The following is a 24,285-nucleotide window of genomic DNA, read 5'->3' on the forward strand; positions in this document are numbered from 1 at the left end:
GGCTGTCGGATGATAAGAAATCTACCACTGGGTATATATTTATCATGGCAGAAGGTACTGTATCTTGGCGCAGTGCCAAACAGTTAGTGACAACATCCTCGACTATGGAGGCAGAGTATATGGCATGTTATGAGGCTACTAGTCATGCAATTTGGCTTCGAAATTTTATTTTGTGACTTGGGAGTGCTTGAATCCATTGAGAGGCCTATTATGATGTATTGTGATAATACTGCAGCAGTGTCTTTCTCCAATAATTTAAAAGGTACTCCTGGTGCAAAGTACATTGATGTTAAGTATTTTGTGGTTAAGGAGAAAGTTGAAGAAGGCCTCATTACTGTAGTTCACACGCCTACTTACAGCATGGTGGCAGATCCACTAACCAAGGCCTTACCCGTAGACATATTTGAGGAGCATGTGTCCCGTATGGGATTGTTAGAGAGCTGAGACTGCTGTGGGTCAGTGGGAGTTTGTTATAATTTCTGCAGTAATATCCATGTTAAGTATTATTTATTTATTTGAGTATTTTGATACATTGATGTATGTGGATCATTATATATTTATAAGATGATTTATTACACATATTATTGCTCTTATGTTTACAGGCCTGTTGAGACTATTAGTCTATATATATGTGTATGTTGATCCACAGGTACCATGGTGAGTCCCTACTACCTAGTTTGGATATATTGTTGTATTCTGTCGATACACAATGTGCTCGGATGAAATGGTATTGTGTGTTGGGGGATCGCACATGGTTAGGTAAATCTCTATTACCTAGACTGAGTTTATGACATGCAAAGTGCTCAGTTGAAATGGTATCATGTTTTGGAAGATTTACTGAGAGAATCTCTACTGCTTGGTCTAGTATATTGTTGTGCCCTATCGGTATGCTATATATTTAGATGAAATGGCATTATGGTTCGGGAGATTCTGTAGTAAGTGAGTTTGGATTATATATATGATGATGACTATGCAGTCCAAATGGGAGAATGTTAAATAAATTAATAATTGTGGACTTAGCATAATCAATTACTCACTTACATGACCTATTTATGTCATTAATAGGACTGACTTATTTGAATATTTTGTAATAGGGCCCTTGGTCACACACTCTCTATAAGACTCCAGTTGGTCTATTGGACTGGAGGACCAACTCTCTTTATAAACCCATTGACTTATCCATATTTTTCTAGTAGTATTATATTATTAAATTATTGGTATTTTGTGTGTGTTAAAATTAATGAGTAAGTGTGACTTGCAAAAACTATAAAAGGTCTAGGGCAAGCAAACAAATAGATGCCATACGGTATTTTAATATTAGGGTTTTTAAAGATCTGAGAGTGATTTGAGAGTAGTGTGTCCAGATACACTATTTTACATTATTTTCTATTTTGCAGGATTAAAAATTTAATTTATCAATGACTGTGTTTGAAAGTTAATAATTTATGATTTATGCAATTTATTATGTATGTTTAAATCCGTAAAAATCTAACATAACTGTCTAAGTTTGTATTCCTATAAATAAACATTTTTTATATGTAAACTGTCTATTTAGCTTTTTCTGCTTTTTTTTTTTTTTGGTAAATGTTCTTTCTAGTTGAAAATTGGGTTCTTCTTTATCTCTTTCGTTTTCTTTTTTCTTTTCCTTCTTATGAATCGTTATTTTTATTTTTAATTTCTTTCTCTGAATCATTTGTTTGTGCATAGTTTTTCTTCAGCTTGAGTTGGGTTCTTATAATCACATGAAATGGGGATAACCATTTTGAATATGGTTGTGTAGGTCCGGCAACAATGTCTAGTTGATGTTTGACCAAGCCTTTGTCAAGAGCCCCAAACAAAAATTTGATATTAAATATTTCAATAAATATGATATATATATATATATATATATATATTGAGATCAAAACAAGGATGCATCATTAGACAATGACAAAGTAGCGATTTAATATAGTGAGAGAATGTGGAGAGAGAAAGTAGATAGAGAAAGTGGAAATTCATTTTTATTAAAGTCTAATTAATCTAGTTTATATTGAATAAATAACAATGAAGGATAATTTTTGTCAAAATAATATCTTTCACCTTTAATTTCATTCCATACCTCATTCCATTCATTCCATTCCATTCCCTCTTCAATTCTTACAACCAGGTACTATTTTTTAGCTGGAGAAAAACACAATCATATACCTTTCCCTCTCCACTCGTCTCCTATATTTTCTGCACCTCTTCTGTTCCTTCGGCCTTTGACTGCTGGATCTGATCTAGTTTATCGATCTCATCGAATATATTATACATATATATATATATATATATATATATAATTAGTCAAAACCCTTGGATTTTGTGTTGTGTGTACGACAAGTTGTTGAACCACGGTTTAAAAATATGGATAATTTATCTTGTTTTAAAAACATAATTTCCATTGATCAAAAAAATAATAATTATAATTTTTATCAAAATTTCCGAAACTTTGTATCATATGTATTATATTGATAATATCCAACATATTTCTTCAACTATAGGAAATCTAGATTCCTAAACTTATTTTCGATCGAAATTTGGCATAATTTCTCCTACCAAGGGCAATTATTTGTGGATACCGGTCACTAGAAGAGAGATTTCAATGCATACTTTAAAAGCACATTTTTTTTTCTTATACATTTACATTTTAGTCAACAATTTTATAATATTTATCAATATTTTCAAAAATTCTATCAAAAATATTTATTAAATTTATTTTTTTAAAATGTTATTAATATTTAGTATAGATTAAAAAATTAATTATTAAGAGATTAGTATTTGATATATACTTTTTTTGCATATTTTTTCATAAATAATATTAATAATATCATATAGCACTTAAATTCTTTAATTAAAATAACTATAATATACATTCAATATTTTTTCAATTTCTATAGTTAAGCTAGTAATTAATTGATTAAATAACAATAAAAAATTTAACCTTTATATTTCTTACACTTCATATCTGCTTGATATAGTTTATCAAATTAAATCTTTTCCTTGTAAAGCTTTTCATAATAAATATTTTGAAAAAAAAAAAAGAAAAACTTTTACTGAAAATCTAATATATATTTAGTTATAAATAAAAAAAACTACATTGAATGTTTGTTAGATTTTCCATATAAATTAAAAAAAAAAACATTTTAAAGAAGTTCAAAATTTTAATCGATTTGAAATAATTTAAAATAAACTATGTTTTATCAATAAATACTTATTAATTATTATCAAACATTTTAATTTTTTTAAAAATAAGTTTTTGACAAACAAAAAGTACTTTTTGACTAAAAAACACTATACCAAACATACTCTTATCTACAAATCTCAATCCTTGCATAAACAAAAGACCGTATAAACTACCTTATTAGATAATTAGTTTAAAATAATAAAAACGCATTTTGTCCATGATCAAAATTTTGTAATTACATTTGCACTACCATGCATCTCAAGTATTTTGGTTCTCAGATCAGCTGGGCACACCCGAGACAATGTTCTTCATGTCGACTATCAAATTCATCTTTACCCTCGCACCATCTTTCTCTTTTTCTCCGAAGACTTGAAGGCATAAGCTGAATGATTATTTTCTCCGCTGATACATACTTGAGTAAATGCAGCACAAACTCAATTTCATACAGGCACCCACCAAAACAATTAAACTCTATCACCTTAAGGCATAGAAATGATTGCTTCCCATTCACCTCCCTCACTTTGTTCTTCGCTTTGTTAGAAGTATGTTTATGTAACAACTGTCATAACCATATTCAAATAAAAAATCACTTCAAAATTTTTCCATACAATAAATATAATATATATATATATATATATATAAAGAGAATAAAGCTTGTCTCACAACCTGATTTTTTAGATCCTTTGCACTTAACAATTTTTTAACCCAAATTTATAAAATTAAAAGTCAGAATTCAAAACCTAAATGGAAAAAAAATCAGATTGTTATAAAGTTATCTTGACCTGAGACTAACCACATATATATATATATATATATATATTTTTTTTTTAAACTAACCATATATATATATATATATATATATAATGGTCTCCCAGGGAATCTAATATTATTGCAGATTTTGTTTGTAACTGGTGCATTAGGAATGGAGTTTCTGGTGCAGTGGACGCTAATATTCTTCCTCATGTCTTTTTGTCCTTAGCCTCCCGGGAGTGTGGTTCTTAAACCACCTCATCTTTTGTTAGCTGTTTGTAGCTTTTCTGGGTTTTGGTTTCAATACACGTTTCTTTTAGCAAAAATAAAAATAAAAATTACTGATATCCTGCGGCTTTTAGAAAGACGAAACAAACTGTTAAAAAAGAAGTAAGGATGTTCACACCGTAAAGATGTGTGTGCGTGTGCGTGTGCGCGTATATATATATATATATATAAATATATCAAATTATTAAAAATATATGGCGACTACCTTTAGGCCATTAAAATTTACCGGGAAGTCCAAATTTGTCGAACTGCCATAAACATAAACATAACAGATTGTTATGCCACTCACAATTTTTCTCATGGTATCGCATAAGATTAAATCACTTTTTTATTTTATTATATAAAAAAGGATAAATTCACTTGAACTAAGATTTATCGTTTGCGAAACAAAAGTATGCACGCCTATTGTTTGGATTTGTAGATTAAATAAATAAATATTTGTATACTGGTACTGACCTCGACTAAAAAAGTATTCAAGAAATGACCAGCCTTTAGGTACCAGCAAACGGTGACTTGATATTTGAAAGCCCAGACTCATAATCAATTCCACATGCTCAAACTTACCAACTCAAAGAAATTGAAGAGACTCCTCCGAAAAGTCCTAAACTTTTATATTCCTACACATAAACAAAATAAAAAATTAAAATTAAAACTAAAAACACCAAAAAAAAATGAAAATAAAAAATAAAAAATAAAAATAAAAAATAAAAAATAAAAATAAAAAACAACAACAACAACAACCTACCAAAATCTGCAGAGTAAGTCTTTTGATTTGTTTCAATGGAGTTCGATAAGAGTCAAATTTCAAATGCCCACAGTCGATGCCAAGAATTAGATGGGAGAGATTTGGAGCAGAAGATATGTTAATGCTTTGCATAGGAAAAGCACCAATTATTTTTATTGTATTGAGAACATTCTTTTCAGAGGAGAATTCAAGGTGTTGCAGATTCATGTTCTCCCTTCCAAGTATCTAAGATTGGGAGCCGAAATAACTTTCAACTAATCAAGTTTACCCGCACGTAAAAGAGAAAACCGTTCAAGAAACGGAGAGTTAGAGAACAAACGGTTAATAACGTTCTGAGTCATATATAAACCGTTTATATACAATGAGGCAATAAAAATTATCGGCAAGAAAATTAGCATCGTAACTCGTAGGATTGTCAAGACGTAGACAGAGCTTTTTGACATGTTTTTTGGCAGCAAAATCCAACCATGTCTTTGTATGATGAGAATCTACCTTTGAAACTAAACTGGTAGCAAATAATGAAAATTCATCCAGTGTTGGTGCCTTGTGCAATTTCAATACTTGATACACCTCATTTATGCAATTGTCTCTAAAATCCCTCAACTTCTTTGAAGGCAACTGTTCTGCGAATTTCAGATCAACCTAGGCATGATCGGAATAGTGGACTTCCAAATCTTTTGTAATCGCCTAGAAACCACACTCATTCTCGCTGCTTCTTTCACCGTCATCCAACACATAATTGATCCAACAATTTCATCCGGTAGTCTACTTAGGTTGTCTTCACCTGCTAATTAACGTGTTTTCAACTCACCTTTTTTTTTTTTTTTTTTTTTTTGTAATAAAAAATTAAACTGCCCAACGTAGAAAATTTTAAAAAAAAAAAAAATTTCTCTAAAACAAAAACAAAACACAAAACAGCCTTGTATTTATTTGGCTGGACTATAATAAAATTTTCCTTTTTGAAAATTTTCAAGAAAGTACTGGTTTATTTTCTTTATTTTATTTTATTTTATTTTTTGTGTAGACCGAGAAAATTCATACCTTCAAATTAGCATGATTAAATAAAAGAATAAAAAACACAACAGACCAGAACTTAAACGCTTACCTTCAGCCCCCAATTTTTCCCCTTCTACATCTGCCCCTCCAATATGTATTTACTATTTTTCCCCTTCAACATGTATTTTTTTAGCTCAGGAGAAAATTCGTATGTTCAAATAGAAAATTAAACTATGAATATGTTGCTTTTATAATAATAATAATAATAATAATAAAGTAAAATAATAATAATAATAATAATAATAATAAAACATTAAGAAGAAATAAATTTAAAAAAAAAAAAAAAAAATACATAAGTTAAACAGTTAGCTACCTTCAGCCTGTTTTTCCCTTTCAAGATCAGCCTCCTCTTCGACATGTATTTATTTGGCTAGAAGGAGGAAATCCGTCCCTTCAGCCTCCTTGTCGCCATGTACACCTTTTTTTGGCCGGAGAAAAAACAAAGAGAGCTATTTATCTACCGGTCCTCTCCTCTCGTCTCCTATCCTCTCGGTACCTCCTCTGTACTTTTGGGCACTAACTGATCTAAATCGATCTAGTTTATCGATCTCATCCAGTTTGTATATAAATAGTTTATCGATCTCATCTAATTCAACGATCCACATAGTCTTTATTAAAAATTTCATAAATACTTTTATTTCTCAAGTTACATAAATTTTTTTTAATATTTAAGAGTTGTTAGATCAATTATTAAATATCTTTTTAAGTTTTTAAAAAAAAAAATATTAATTCTGTCAACCATCAACTGTGAAATAGTTGAAGACAGTTGAAGTTAGTTGAAGTTTGGTCTAAAATATATATATTTTTGCGTTTTGATTATTAAACTATTTTTCATGTACGTTTTACCGGAGTTCAAAGATTATAAGAGCTAATAAACCAAAATCGAAAGTTCAAAGATTATAAGAGCTAATAAACCAAAATCCAAATATATATAAGTCATCATCATCTTTGTTCACTTTTCATATTTTATGAAAATATAATATTATTTTAATTTTATTCTAGTTTAACATTGTAAATATCAAATCATCATTTATGATCAAATGTTAAATTTTTAAAATTTTCTAGTTGAAATTATCTATTTAATTTTTTGTTAATATGATAGTTTTTATCTAAACCTACCATATATATTGTAATAGATTTATTATCTAAATATTTCTTTTGTCAAATTTTATCTTGTTTTCAACAATTTTGTTGTTATTTTTCTAATCAATTTATGTAGGCCACTTTTAATAGAAGGCTATAGGTGGATAATTAAATTCGAGAAATCAAGCAAAAGTCTATACAATAATATATAAAAGTAAGATAGTGAGCAAAAATTTTTACCTTATGTCATTCTTATATTCATTTTGTTTTCCTCCAAAAGCATTAAAAAAAAATTAAAATTCAGAAATAAAATTATCTAAAAATTCCACAATTGTAAAATCATTATCATATATCATCTTTATATTTATTTTATTTTCTTACAAAAGCATTACAAAAAAAATTGAATCCAGAAATAAAATTATTCGAAAATTTTCATAATCTTAATACAACTTAAAAAGAATAATTTGATTTTGATTTTTAAAAATTTTCATAGCGTGTGGGTATTATCAAGATTCTGCTATAAATCCTTACAATAACGTGTAAAACGGTTTTAGCATAATTTATATAAATAACATCTCCACAAATAATTTACATAAATAATATTCCCACAAATAAAAATTCCACAATTTTCATAAAGTTTGGAAGGAAAAATTTAATCTTGATTTTTAAAAATTTTCATAATATGTGGGTATGAAGATATAATTTTGGTAATGGAACGAAACTTGGCAAAAAGAATTTTTTTATCTCCTTATTTGGTTTCTTTTTGAATTTTTGAAAGATAAGATAAAAAAAAAATGTATATGATAAAAAAATATTTTTATTATTAAAAATATTTTACACAAAAATTCCATACACTAATACATATTTATATGTGGATATGCAATAAATGTAACTTCATTATAAAATAATAAGATTATTATATTGCAATTAATAATGAGATTGATTTTTTTAATCAAAAATTTAAAATGATAAAGCATTCGTTTCATTATTTTTCAAAAAGACTCAAAATGTACTTATATTTATATTTACATATATATATATATATATATATATATATATATAACAAGATTTCAATAATGTGGAACAATATAAAATTGATTTTATATAAAATGTGGATCTCGTATTTAAAAATATAATTGAATATTTTTGGGTTTTGAGTTTAGGGTTTAAGGTAATACAAATTTTTTTTTTTTTTTTTTTTGTAACTATACAATGTCATGAAAATTTTATAAGATTAATAACTATCAATTTGATTTGTAATTATGACTGAGTTGATTTTATGGACTTATTCAATTTCGAATCTTGATTGCTATCTCGTGCTAATTTTATTTTATTAACAACAATGATAATATTCTACTATCTAATTATTTTTATAATTATGTTATTATATTTTTTAATATAAAAAATAGATAAACTTGAACAATAATAATATTTCTTAAATTTAAATTTAAATTGAAGAATTGATAATTATCTATAATTTTAGTGTCAATATAAAAGATAATTGAACTTTTTTAAGGAAAATATGTCAAGGCATGGTTTTTATTAATTATAAATATTAATATTTAGACAAGATTTGACTAATATCTACAAAGTAAGATATTTTATATATGGTATGAATAATTGTAAATAGAAATAATGAGTTATAAAATTTAATGAAAATAATTATTTTATTAAGAACATTTTAAAATATATATAAAAGGAAAGATCCTAAAATTAAACCTAAAATTTAAAAAAACAAATATCAGATAATGGAAGAGATTTATGGAAATACAATTATTACATTTAAATCGAATTCTTTATCTAATCAAATTAAATCTTTTACATGGAAAAATAAAGTATATTTTAAATTTATATTTTGATGGAAAGATAAAGATATATTTTAAATTTATATTTTAAAATATAAATTTCGATAATCAAAATTTGAAAGTCAAAAAGTTGAATTAAAAAAATTGAAATTCAAAATCATGTTTTATCAAAAGTCTCACAACTTTATAAATAGAGGGAGAAACCAATAAAGAAAAAAGATATTGAAAAAATAGTAGAAAGGTTAAAAAATACATAGAAGAGAAAAAGTGAAAAAAAAAAAAAGGGAAGAAAGGAAAAGTATAGAAAAAAAATATTGACATAGATATAGGTGTTATGCGAAAATCTAATATTGTAAATGCTATAGATCGAGATTTTCTAATAGAAAATTTTATCTTCAACTTGTTTGTTGATATTTTAAGTGCAATTGAACATAATGAATATGAACTGTTTGGTAAATATTAAATTGATTATGCAATTATTTATGTTTCTATAATTGATATTTTTTTTCAATTTTGTTGAAAATATAATTGAAGAGGTTGTTGTAAAAAACAATGCTAAGTGTTAAGAATCTTGTGGAAAATGCGAGCAAGTTCATTGATATTGTACTTCAGAGCTAGGAGTTATTTTTGTTGAAAATGTGATAATCTTGCCACCTTGAGCAAACTAAAATCCACCAAGGTTTGCACTCTCTTTCTTTCTTTAAAATAAATATTTTGTTGAATGACCTAACGCAATATTTATGTCTATGTTTTATGTTCCTTTTAATTTCTTTTGAATGCCTAAGTGTTATTGTATTTAGCTTAGAAATTGTCTGTTTGTTGGGTATTGATTTTATTTTGTAAAATGGCTATGTGCTGGAAACAGTATTTTCAGTAACATAGGTTCATTTTTGGGGCTGGCATTCTCTGAGCTTTTAGAACGAGGTTATATTTTTAGATATGTTGTAATAGACATGTAAAAGAAAATATAGAAAAAATAATAACTCAAAAAGGCCTTGGGAAGCCCAAGATATGCGGGTTACAAGTTGGCATAACTGTTGAGATTTCCAGCAGTTATGGCCTACGGTTTTGAGATGAATTGGAGGCCTTACCCAATTCTTTTGGACTTTGTCTTCTCCAGATTTCATTCTTAATATTCAACATGTCACATGCCAAAATTCAAGTAATTTGGATGAAAATATCCCAACCTTATATCTGGTCAAAGTAATAGTACACGATTAGATGAAGACAGCTTTTTCTAAATTCAAAATCTCACCAACCCTTGTCATAATTATGCACGCACATGTGAGTTGGTGGTTAAACGGTTATGTATCATAATTTTGAGTGGAAAATGTGTAAATTTTGAATTTTAAAGGCTTCCATTTTGTCCCACACATACCTCACATGTATAAGACAAGTTTTGTATCTATATATGCAACAAATGAATGAAAAGAAAAATGAGTTAGTGTGCTATCTAGTTTTGTATGGCCTACTCTAACATCTTCTCTTCTTTTTCATCTTCATCTTCTTCTTTCAAAACAAAAACCCTAACAATCCTAAATATCACCATACCAAAGACAAACACAAAAATCACCTAAACATCAAACAAAAAACCAGATTAAAGGTTGTGCACAAGACTAACACTTTGTGTACAACACTCTTGGCCAAGTGAACCCAAAACTATACCAAACTCCAACAATTTTATCCATAATTATTTTAAATGTTAAATGATAATCTTATTTATATATATCATTGAACGAGTTTTGATATATATATATATATATATATATATTTTATTTTTTCAAATAAAACAAACTTAAGTATATTTTGTAGATAAATTTGTATGCGAGATTAATGATTATTTAGAAGTAATTATCATATTTATCATGCCAAAAGATTCAAAAGTTATATTAATTTATAATTTTTAAAATTTACATATATTCCAATTAGGTATGTTTAGTTTATAAAATAAATATTGGAATAGAATTCATATTTCATAGATTTCGTTTTCCCTATATTTGGTAAGTTTTTGAATTTGGCAATAATAATTCCACATGAGTATATTGCCTTCATTTGATGGAATAACAATTTTTTTTTAAAACCTTAGAATTCATATTTCTATGTTTTAATTTGAATAAATTTTGAAATATCTTTATCATATTTAGATTTAAATTGATTATCACATACTAAAATATATAAATAAATATAAATTTTAATTTTAAATTAATTTGTACCAAATTTGAACATTTTTTGAAAAAAAAAATTTATAAAAGCTAAATTTTGATTTTAAGTCAATAATTTTACCAAATATATAAATAGAAATTATTAATTTTTTTTCCATTTTCTATTTTTATGAATAACTATTTCTATTTTTAAAAAAATAGTTATTCTGTATATTAAACATAACCTTAAAATTATATTTATAAAATGCTATTTATATAATATATTAATATTAAATTTAACTATAATTAATTAATCTTTATTGATAATTATCCAAATCATCTATTAGCAGTTACATTTTCGATGCCGTGCATGGACTTCACGTTAGTAAAAGTAAAAGGATAAAAATAATTTAGGAAGGCAAAATTCTAATTTAAATGACAGATAAAATATGTATAAGAAATATTATAGAAAAAAATATTGTAAAATGAAAATTGAATCCTCCCATTCTCTATAAGATATACTTTCATCTTTTATTTTAAATATGTAAAATAATAAGTAACTTTATTTATTTATTTATTTTGTTATTTTTCTAAATTGTTTAACCCTTGAGTTTGATTAAAAATAAATAAATATAGGAATTCATATTAGAATTCCCGAAAAAGAATGGGTTTCAAGAAAAATTAAAATTAAAAATAGCTTTAAAGATCACGTTGTGTATTAAATACTGCTCAACTAAAAGGTAACAGTTTTACTTTTGGTTTCAAAAAAACTGAAAGGTAACAAAATGGCAATTTCGTTATTAAATGCAAAAGACATGGTAGTTGTCATTGTCTTATATTCACAAAAGCTGCAAGACACATTTCACTTGATAAAAGCGGCTAGTGTCTATGCGAGTGTATGTAGAGAGTATCGGCAGCACCCCTCTTGTTTGTTTTATTCATTGCCTCAACCTTTTTCCACGCAATTCTTTGTATAATTCCTCTTTTGCCCTCTTGTTCAATGCTCAAAGCTTATTGTTTTATTTTATTTTTTTCTAATTTCTCATTTATTTGAAAATAATATGTTGGCTGCAATGCTTAGAAGAACTGGTTGAGCAGCCGGCCTAGTTCTTGCTCAAAAGCTTTATATGCTCGATCATTCTCTCAAATTAAAAATTCGTTTTTCTCCTTCCACACATTTCACCATTTATTTTCCCTTCTCGATCGAAAAAAATCATTGATTTTGCCTTGTCAATCCCTTAACCATCAATTCAATGGAGCAAAGAATAATAAACAAATTCTTCAGTTGTGACACTCACTACTGAAAGGAGTAAAGAATAAGAAATTATAGTCATCAGCTTTTGTACTAATCCATAGCCGCACCAAGACACAAAGCACAGTATATATTCTTGAATGAAAGAGAGGAATAAAATTGAAATTGAATAGCGTCATTAGATCCAAACTAAAATCGGCTTGTATCATTGCAACTTCTTGTCTCAAAGACAGAGAGGTTCCGTAAAAGAAGGGGGAAAGGATCATGGGAGTAGAAAACTAAATAATAATAATAATAAAATAATATTAAATAATAATAATACTAAAAGGATAAAAGAGGAAAAAAAATATAAACAGTCAAAAGTTTGAAAAATATTGAAAATTTTGATATTCATAACTTAAAATATTGATAAAATTGCATTTAAAATTTTCATGATTTTTGTTCAAATTTTGATATTTATAATTTAAAGTGTTGATAAAATTTCATTTAAAATTGTCATAATTTTCGTCTAAATTTGTATATTTTATCCAAAATTCTCCGTGTATATATATATTTATATCAAATTCCTTTCACATTCAAGTAAACGTTTTTATAATATATATTGATATTTTTGAAAATTTATGAAAATTTTGAAAATATTTATTAAATTTAATTTTATTTATAAAAAATTACAAATGTTATTAATATTTAATTAAGTTAAAACAATTAATTATTAAAATATATAGTATTTGATTAGTTCCTTCTATGTTACACATTTAGAAACTAAAATGAGGAAGACAATAATAGTTTTCAACCACCACGATATCACTGTGTGATATTTATGAATCATAATTTAATTATATTAGTTATATTATATATTCTAATTAATAATAATATTAATTAAAATAATTTTAACGTTTTCCCCTTTTTTACACTTCGTTTTTCTTTTTTCTGTTTATTTATCTTTGTTTCTTTTTTCTCTCTAATCATTATTTGAGTTATTTTATATGCAATATACAAAAATATGTGGTAAATGTTTTAATGTCTAAATTAAAATGTACAATTTTGATAATTATTACTAATTATATAATAAGTTAATAAGATAATCTCTTTCAAAATAAATTATCAGATAAAATGAGTTGGCTAATTAAAATTTAAATCTTTTTTTAATTTAAAAATCAATAGATAGTATGATAAATTATATTTTTTAATCATAATTTAAAGTGCCATAACAGAGATATGAAAGGTTGTACACATTGCTTAATCGTGATGCTTAGAAATAAATAGAGAAATATGGAGAAAAGAAAAAATTATTTAAAAAAAAAGTAAACTGTCTAAGGAACTAGTGGTTTTGGTTTATTTTAATATTAAACAATCTTAGCTAGATAGTATGCGAGTTAGTTATTAAATATTAAGTTGGTTACTATAATTATTTTGTATTTTTTGATATCTGTTTTACTGGTTTGGATAATAATAAATAAATAAAACTTTGATTTAATAAGGAGTAGTTTGAGTTAGGAAAGAAAATGACATAATATAATAATGAAAAAAGTAGATATGTGTTGTCTTTTACAAAAAAATGCTTGAGTAAAAAAAAAAAAGTTTACGGTAAAACAAACAGATATGTTAAGAAACTAAAAGAGATCATGACAAAAATTAAAAAAAAAAAATTTTTGAGTAAAAAGAGATAGCAAAAAAGAAACAGAACTGAGTAGCAAAAAAACCTTTGAGTATCGGGGGAAAAAAAAAAAAAAAAGGAAATATTGTGTGAGTACTGCAGGTAAAAACAAATGACAAAAGAAAAAGAAATAACCTTTTTTAGTTTTTTTTTTTTTTTAAAAAAACGCTTGAGTACCAAAAAAATGATATTTTATAGAAACATATTGCAAGTAAAAACTAATGGCCAAAAAAATGAAATTATTATTATTTATTTGGTTTTTTCATATTACTAATATTATTTTAAATTATATAACATTTGTACAAATTATAATATAATAGTATGGTTATTTGATATTCAAAATTCTTTCCTTCCCTTCATTTTTCACTTTTATATTTAAAACAAAGGATGACAAATAGTTTTCCATCCTCTATGACACACCAAATAATAGAAGGTTCCATCTCTCCAATTTTCCACCTTTCTTCAATTTTCCATCATTTTTATTTTCCATCTTTCCTATTTTTCATCCCTCTCATCAAATAAGAGCTGAATGTCAACCTAAATATGATTGAGATAGTAAACTTCCAAAACTTTTGCAATCGCCGAAAAACCACATTTGTTTTTGCTGCTTCAAACAAAACATAATTGATCCAACAATTTCATCCATTTCATCTAGTAATCTACTCAGGTTGTCTTTATCCTCCTCCACCTGCTGATGAAGGTGTTTTCAACTCAGTTTTGTATTTTCTTATCAAAGTTAAACTACCCAATGTAGAAAGTTTAAAAAACAATTTAGAAAAAAAATTTAAAACAAATATCAAATACGTCCCTGATGGTTTGGTAAAATGTTAAAAAGGTCCTTTAGGCTTTAGAAATGTCATACCTCCCTACTATTATCACGTTGCCATTAAAATTGATAGTAGAAAGCTGTTTTGGTAATTGCACATGGGAATATGATGTGTAGGGGTGTAAATTCGAGTTATCCAACCCGACCCAAGCCCATAAATTCATGTTCGGATTGAAGAGAGAAGGGATTTTTTTTGAAAAATAACCATTGCCCGCATCAAAAATCAAAAAATAGTACAGAATACTAGTATTATTCTATGGTACATCTAAAACCACAACAATCTTATGCATCACACTATATACCAATAGTGTCAGATGATATCTACCGTCTTAAGTACCACTTTGACAGGGAAGTTAAAAAAAGAACCTGCAAAAAGTCGTCTTGTCCCCCCAAGAGTGCCTATGTTAACAATAGTCATCTTGGTCACATATGAGGGCGGTTGATGTTCACTATGCATCAAACCTTACCAATCCTCAGGTCCATAGCAACCCACATGACGACTATACATACTTGCATGCTAACAATAATACAGTACAAAATATCAATATTGTATGATGCGTCTAAAAACTATAAAATTTTATAATATTACAAATATCAAAATTTGATACAATATAATTGAGTTTGTACATTTTTAGTAAATCCATAAAATTTCATATTTTCTTTTAAACTATCGCATAACTCCAACGATTTTATAAAATTAATTACTTCTACAATAATTTCAATTTCACAATTTTTCCAAATATATGTGTATTTTTATACGCTAAAAATTATTATCTTTCTTAAATCCTTAAAATTTATTTATGCAAAAATTATATCAAATCACATATAATTTAGATATAATTTAATTTCACATCAATACGTTTTATTATACAAAATAAATATAACATTGAATTCAACAATAAATAAACACAATTAATTTTTCTACAAACCATATAATAAATATTATATAACAACTATATTTAAATCGCATAAAATGGAATAATAAAATTAAATAACAATCTTCTTAATTTTCAAGTAATAAAAGTGGAAAAATAAGGTTGTCGTATCAAATGGATTAAAAGTTAAGCACTAAAAATAATTAAGTTTTAATAATATTTGAACTAGCAATTAAGGTGACAATTGAAAATTAATTAACTAAATTAAACTAAAGCACACAATTAATACTAAATCAATTTCCAATAAGAGAGTGAATTTAACAATTCTAAACAATGGGGCATTTAATTTTACCACTAAATATTCCAATTTAATTACTTAAATATATGAATTTAATTAACTAATAACTTGGTTAACCGCATTTAATTTAAAATATATCAAAAGTAGTTTCCATTCACAATTAATAATATTTATACAACATAATTTATTTATTCCGACCTATAAATTCAATCATGTAAATTAATTAAATATAGATTAAGCAAATAATATGGCATGAGACATAACTATTTTTCAAGCAATTACACATTCATGTAAATCATTGTAGATCCATAATATTATTATTTTCCAAGCTCAAATATTATTAGAATCGTTCATTACTTCTGATCTATGAAAGGATTAAGCATGCCAATGATTTATCAACATGATGTGTTACTATTCACATAAAACTCAAACATATATTAAATTAATTCAACCTTCATGGTTAGGGCTACATCATATCCCTAGCTATGAAAATTAGTTCATGACAAAAATAAATTCAACATTCATAATTATTAAAAAATAAGGTTCACAATTAAAAAGATAAGAGAAGAGAATAAAAACCAGTAAAAAAATTCTTTAAAAGCTCTCCAAGTCGTAGCATTCTTTTACAAGCAAATCCATGTCTATGCCTTCTCCAAACTCTCTAATTTATCTCCAAAAACTCTAAACTCTAAAATCTTAAAACTATTAAGAGAACCTAAGAAATTCTCAAATTTTGGTTTGTTTCTATTCAAGCTTCTAAACAACTCTCCAAAGTTCTATGTCTTCCTTCAATAAGGTGGGAGCTATATATAAAGGACTTTGGAGACCTTTTTCACTATTTGTTTTTAATGTAGGACTTTTACAAAACACTTTTTTAAACCATAAAAAAAGTTGAACAAATTTCATGTGTAAAAAGAAAACTTCTTGATATTACTTGCTCCACATAATTTTTTTTTCTAATTCCTTCTAAAAAATTGTTAATTAGTCTAATTTGCCCTTAATAAAGTATTTAACATGACATGTGCCTTATTAATGATAAATTAACCAATTATCGCCGCTTGTTCTTATTTTGACATTTAGATTGCCTTGATTCCTTCTCTTGATTAATAGTAGATATTTAATTGTAATCTTTATATATATATATATATATTAAACTTCAATTGATGATATCTCTTTGCTTGCACATTGAAATTCAAAAATAATGTGATATGTAAAATTGTCAGATCGTGACGATTTATATGACATCCACTTCCACTATGAAATTATTAATGGAATTTTTATGGAATCTTCAAAGAATCTTTTTGAAATCTTTAAGAATCTTCTTCATGCTTGGTCCATTTGAGTTCAATTCTCGATTCCCGTCATAATTCAACCTAAGGAATCCATTTTTATGTTTATTTTCTTAAAATTCTTCCTCATTCACCTAGATTTAAAAAAATATATAATTAAGTATATTTTCATAACAAATTAACACAAACTAACAAATATTAAAATATAAATATGACATAAAACCATCAATATTTTAGACCTAACAATCATTAAGACATGGAAGATCCAAGTAGAGGTGAATCGAAGAGGACATTTACAATGGTTATGACTTATTTTGACAAGGACATAGATGCTATCATTGCTGATCGATTCATACAACATAGAGGCATGCCTAACTATACGGAATACTTAGTGAAGTGGAAGAACCTATCGGATATTAAAACTAGTAAGGAGCATGACGAGGCTCTACGGCAATTCACCAATAGCATTTGGAGGTTCAAGGATGAAGGCGCAACAAGGGCGTCCTGAGCTTAGGTGGGGGAGAGTGTCATGCTCCGCTCAAAAGGGGTGGAATCCTTGAAGCTTAGCTGAAAGGTTCTACACTCTTCTTAAAAATTCACGAGATGTCCAGAATATTCTAGATAACTCAAAAGAAACTTAGACTAATGTAAAAAGAAATCTTTCTAAAGTATTCCATGTAAATATCTAGTAAAATAGTCTATAATCTTAACTAGATTTATGTCATGTGTACATATCTAGACCTTGCATATCATTGTGATATGAGCTAAACCATCTACATAAAGGGGTTGAACTTCAATTGTAAATTGTGTTTGCCTCAACCATCACTGTCAACTGCTTCTTCATCTCAATTTTAATCTGGGGCTTAGATGAAGCAACATCTCTTCCATAAAAAAGAAAAAAAAATGAATCCATTCAAAAAAATCATGAGGTACCAGACCAAAGACAGCTGCTTCCCTTCGTAATAGACTAAGATAAAGCTGTACATATAAAAACTCAAGCTTTTAACTAAAATTGAACTTACTATTCCTATACGGGTTTTAAAAAAAAATCCGTGCAGCCTTACCTCACTAAAATTCACATCCTCTTAAAATGCCTCAAAAACAAATTTCATCCATTTCCTCCATTTTGATAGACAAAGACTATGAAACTTTCACCTCAAATGATGGTATAAACTTGTGTGTGACCAAAACTCGAGGACCTCTGAGTGGAAGACACCATGAATAAATTGTAAATGAAAATAAATTATGTTAATACATTATTTAATTAAAATTAAAAACAAAAATTTAAAATGAGACCTCATTATTGACCATAGGAATTTCAATCATTGGGGCACGAGGTGGGGGAGGGGCACCACCATGTACAAACCATTCTCATAGCTACCAGAACCATTTTTAACCAGTTTTTTAAGACTCCTATTCACTTTCTTCCTTAATTGAGCTCTGATTATATTACCGTAACCATTTTGCGCCAAATGGTTTAGCATAGCTGAAACAGATGCAGCCGCAACAACAGCCGAAAATCGCAAAATAACCACACTCATTGATGGATTAGCTGCATGTCAACAACTCTTATCTGCTGCATTTCCTCAAAAATCTATTTGAGGAATCATTTGAAAAAAGAAAAAAAGAAAAGAAAATTGAGTGTCAGCCTTCTTTTTGTCCAACTGACTTCATTTTTGCCTTAAGTCTATAAGAAATTTATGAATATATACATATATAATTGTAACATCTTATACACAAAACAAAAGCTGGAAAACACCCCAAAATGTAAACAAAGCTAGCCGAAGAACCCATTGAAACAAAGAAATCATGCACAGAAGTAGAAAAATTAGATAACAACAAAGAGATTGGCAAATATAAATAACTGGGACAAGGTTTGCGGTACAAGCAATAAATCCACAAGATATAGGGGTAAAAAAACGTTTGTTGAGGTTCATCTAATGAAACATTAATAAAACAGCATGACAAAATTAAAATATTTTGTAGCAATTATATATTGAAAAAAGATACATTAGTATTGTTGACAATTAAAATATTTTGATAAAGTCGTCTCTGCGAAAAACAGGATGACAAAATTTATTATCCAAATGACAAAACTTAAAAAGAAAAAAATAGATAAATGGGAGAAAGTTAACACCACTAAGATACGAGAAAATAATTAAATTGCTTCATATATTGTTAAAGTCCTGTTTCCAATACAAATTTTGAGTTTCATATAACAAAAAATTACCAAAGGAAGTAATGAAGAAATAGTTTGACATAAAAGATTAATGTGTATATATTATTAGCAATTCAAATATTCTAATAAAGTCAATGTTGATACATTGTTTAAAACAGTCTCAAGTAGTTTACCAATACTAATTGGATTTTATTTTTATTTTAAATTTTTGGTTGTAAAAATTGGTGAAAGAAATGATCCATTCGTGGGTTTTCCCTTCACAATCAACCTGATCAATAATATATATATATATATATATATATATATATATATATATATATATATGTTTTGTGGGTTTTTTTTTTTTTTCACTTACATTCTTGTTTCAATATTTCTGCAGTGGTTACTAGTAAAAAAATAATAATAATAATAAATAAACTTTGAACTATCCACTATATAAGTTTTTTTTACAAATTTTTAACATGTGATAAAAATTGAATGATGTAATTTAATATTTTTATTTTTTTATTACTATTTTTATCCCATATTAAAAAGTTATTGAAAAAACCATACAAAATAAAGGGTCAGAATATTTTATCTCGTGGTTACTGACTCATGGTTGTCTAATTTTTTATGTTTAATTTATATAACGAAGATTAATTAGATGGCTGGCGATTTTGAAAAAAAGAGGGGAAGATTGTGGTTTCCAGCTGGGCAACCTTAGAATTTTGACGGGGCAGGTTGTCTTTGACCAGAAGTTGTCAAAATCTTTATAAATTTATTGAAATTGTTAAATATTATTATTGTTATTATTATTTTTTGAAATAAAAGAAAATTTTATTAACACCTCAAAAAATTACACCTATTATTGTTATGAACACATAGGAGCCATTGAGGACTTTCTTCCAACCAAAACTCATTGAGCTAAAGAGATAACATGTTGAGCTACTTTGTGGCCACTCCAATTCTCGATTTGCCTAAGACAAATAACAATAATAATAATAAATATAAATAAAAAATTATGAAAAATATAAAAAAATACTTAATTACCTCAATTAAGTAACAATGCTCTCCCAAATTCGAATTGGAGTCATCAAGAAGCCTCCTTACCATTTGTGATGCTATCAGTAGTTCAGCTGCTAACGCTTCCTGTCAAGCATCAAAAGGTTGTGCGAAAGCTCCCTTTAGAAGACCATTTGCATTTGTGACTACTACAACAACTCCAACAGAGCCCTTCTCCACCCGAACTGCCGTATTGGAACCCACCCATGTCGAACACCAGACAAATCAGGCATACAAGTTATACTTGCTTAATTAATTAATATTATAATATAGTTAATTGAAAATGGAATATTGGCTAATCACTTACTATCTTATGAATTATGCTTTATATTTCCAACGTGAGTGAAAGTGACGGTGCCTCGGCTTAATTCTTGTTTTATATTTCCCCTATGTTCTTCAAATGCAAACTGCAAAGCTTCTTATCCTCCCACTTAAAAAATTATATATATATATATATATATAAAATTATATATATATATATATATATAATAAAATAAAATTAAAAAAAAAAAACTGCAAAGCTTATTATGACCAAAAGCCATTAAACATCACTTAGTTTTATATAAGCCAATATATATTACTAAGTTTTACATAAGCCAATATATGTACATATATATATATATATATATATATATAAGGTTTTTCTTTTCTGGTTTCGTTCACATTTAATTATTTCTCTTATTTCGGTAATTCTTTTGTGTTACTAAAAATGAATATCAATACATATGGCCTCTTTTTTTCTTTTTCTTCTTTTCTTTTTTGGGTTAGGGATTACAATCTATATGGTGTTGATCATGTGGAGAAAATTTTCTTTTCTTTCTCATTATTCATATGGCCCATTAATTACCTAGTAAGAAAATGCGGAATTTTGGATATATATTAAATAAGAATATTATAGGATCATACGCTATCCTAATGGACACATATGAAGGAATCAATGTTGGACTTATTGGATCACTAGCAATTATGTGAGGATTGGTCTGGATTGGTCGTTGGGCTTCTGCAATTGAAGCAATCCCGAGATCTTTAAAATTTCCTTTTGGCATAGTACACTAGTGTGACCATTTAGCTCATCTTGATAGCCAGGGCTAACCCTCTCGGAGTATGTATCAGAAAGAATTCTCGATTTTTTCATTTTCATAAGCCAAAAATGAAAGCAGATATATAGAAAGTGTGCAGTGGGATTTTTTTTTTATTTTTTTAAGGCAGCCAGTCTTTACTTAACTCTACTCAAGCTTTATAAGAATATTATAGGATCATAATCTTGACTAACTTGACTAACTTTTGGTACGTACAGACTAGTTTGGTGGCCATTATTCTAAAATTAAACTACTTTAAAAGTTGCTTCAGTAGTCTTAGGCTCTAGCAAATAGTAACCCTAATAAAAAAAATTGAAAAAAGCCAAAAGATTACTGTTTTTCCAAGTAATATCTTGATTTCCAATCCTCACATATATTGTTCAAAATTATATTATATGACAAATGTGTAGGTTCAAATATTATAAGAAAGATAATAGTTGAAAGAGTCCAACATAAAAGATGAGTTTGTGCTATTAATGATTCAAATATTCTAATAAAGTCATCTTTATGAAGACAATCAAGTGACAGTTTACTGTTTTTTCAAATTATATTTTGAGTTCAAATCTTTGTATTTTAAATAAATAAATAAATAATAATAAAAAGTAATTAAGAAAAGTCAAACATAAAAAATAAACATGTATTATTAGCTATTCAAATATTCTGATAAAATCGTATCCATAAAAGACAACCAAGCGACAGAGAACTTACTATCTTTTGGCAATAATATCTAAGTTTGAACCCTCACGTTTTCAATATTGAAAAGAACAAAAAAAAAAAAAAAAAATCACTGCTAAGGTATGGGAAATAATTAAAATACTTCATATGAATTGTTCAAAATCCTGCAAGGGTCCGTAAAAATATATATAAAATTTGAATTTTCATCGAACATAAAATGAGCAGAAACTTTTTTTTTTTTTTTTTCAGTTTCCAGATCTCAGAACAACTCAACGAAAGAAGAAGAAGAAGAAGAAAATGATGATCAGTAAATCCCTCGATTAAATACAAATTCAGCCACACAGAGAATTTCCTTTGCAGCTAGCACCATTAATCAATGAGCTACATAGAAACAAATTAGAGTTTCAATAATTGTACTCTTCCATCTCACTTACTAGTTTCAGTCACGGCTCGCAACATTGCAATCTCATTGGCAGAAAATTCCATATCAAAATTTGTCAACAAATCAAAATCAAAAGGTGGTAAACCACTCTCACCCCTTGAAACCCCAAACCTTTTCACAAATTCTTTGCTTTCACAACCACCACTAGTACTAGTAGTACTACTTTTTCCCTGACAAGAACTCAGACTACCGCAATAATCCGTTGAACCCGCTGTCGGCGGCGGCAGCGGCGGACCGGGATCGGAAATAGTCGGAGCAGTAGAAGCAGTAGTGGTAGAATATGAGTTCCTTGTGGCTGCAATAATGGAAGGCTCCGCTTGTTGTAAAAGCCACTCAATGGTCTGGCCATCTGTTTTGTGACCTAGCTCACGGGTGAGCTGAAAAATCCTGGCGGCACACAAGGCCGGCAACCGGATTCTCCGGTCGCGGCCATTAACCTTTGCATGGCGGTCTTTGGTATGTTTACAAGGCAGGTTCTTAGTATTTGAAGGGTTTTGTGAGATGTGTGGTTTTGGTGGTTTTTCTTTTGAGCTTAAGAGACTTATGTCCAAGTTCATATTCTCCAACCTCATGAAACTCTTTACTAATAAGGGTTTTAATATTGGGTTTGGGTTTGGGTTTTATATATACATATACATGAAAATATAATGAGCCTGGTTTGTTTTCTCAGCACACAGAAATATAATTTGAATGCAACTCCAACACCAAGAAAACCTATCTGTAATCTGTCGTCATTTTCTGGTTCCTCTATTAATGTAAATGTAATCTTAAATTCTTGAAATGCAATGACAACCGTTGGATTGGATGTTGATGAAGATTTATGAAGATCCAAAGGTTGGGATTTCGTGGAGAGAGAGACGAGTTTTTGTTTTGGTCTTCTTGGAAAGGAAAGTGGATGGAGTTTACTTGCTTGCCTTATTTATGACAGTAAGGAAAATGACAATGTATGTTTGAGCTGTATTGGTGAGACTCTAGCTTGGCTGCAATTAAATTTTTCGTTACATATAATTTTGAGTCTTTGACTTGTTAATGAATGCCAAAGTATTCCTTAAAACGTTTATATATCTTGTGTTCCTTTTTTTTTTTTTGTTTTTTTTTGTTTTTTTTTTACACACTGGGTTTTTCAATTAGAGATTTCACACCTTATTAGTACCGTGCTAGCTTTCGCTAGAATTTACACGCAAGAAATTGAATATATAGTTTGTAAGTAAAATTCTTTATTGGAATTTCCATATAACCGATATACTTTGAACGCTATTCACCAAATAACAAGAATCATAATAATAAATAATATACTTTGAAGACATATAGCTATTATCAACTTTTTTTTTTTTTTCCCTTTGTGGGACATTATTATCATAATTAATCTCGATTTACTTTATTCAAACTTTAATTCTTTTGAGACAACTAAAAAACATAATTTAATATCGTCATGAAACCATTTACTCATTCTAAAAAATTATTATATTTGTAGGCTTGAGTTAATAGAAAATTCATTAAAAATACCTTTCATCAAGTGAAAAATCCTCTTTGTTCAAGTTGTTAAAAAAAAAAAAAATTTGTTGAAAAAATAAACTTAACCAACCCCTAATTATAATTTTT

General features: G+C 27.4%; 1 protein-coding gene across 1 annotated transcript; it reads right to left on the minus strand.

Annotated features, from left to right (window-relative positions):
• Window positions 1–22,548: 22,548 nt before the first annotated feature.
• On the minus strand, window positions 22,549–23,255 carry LOC107405522 (transcription factor PCF1). Its single transcript, XM_016012591.3, has one exon. The coding sequence runs from the start codon at window positions 23,253–23,255 to the stop codon at window positions 22,668–22,670; it is 588 nt and encodes a 195-aa protein (XP_015868077.1). The 3' UTR covers window positions 22,549–22,667.
• Window positions 23,256–24,285: the final 1,030 nt, after the last annotated feature.

This window comes from Ziziphus jujuba, chromosome 10 (assembly GCF_031755915.1).
Source record: "Ziziphus jujuba cultivar Dongzao chromosome 10, ASM3175591v1".
Classification (NCBI taxonomy): Eukaryota; Viridiplantae; Streptophyta; class Magnoliopsida; order Rosales; family Rhamnaceae; genus Ziziphus; species Ziziphus jujuba.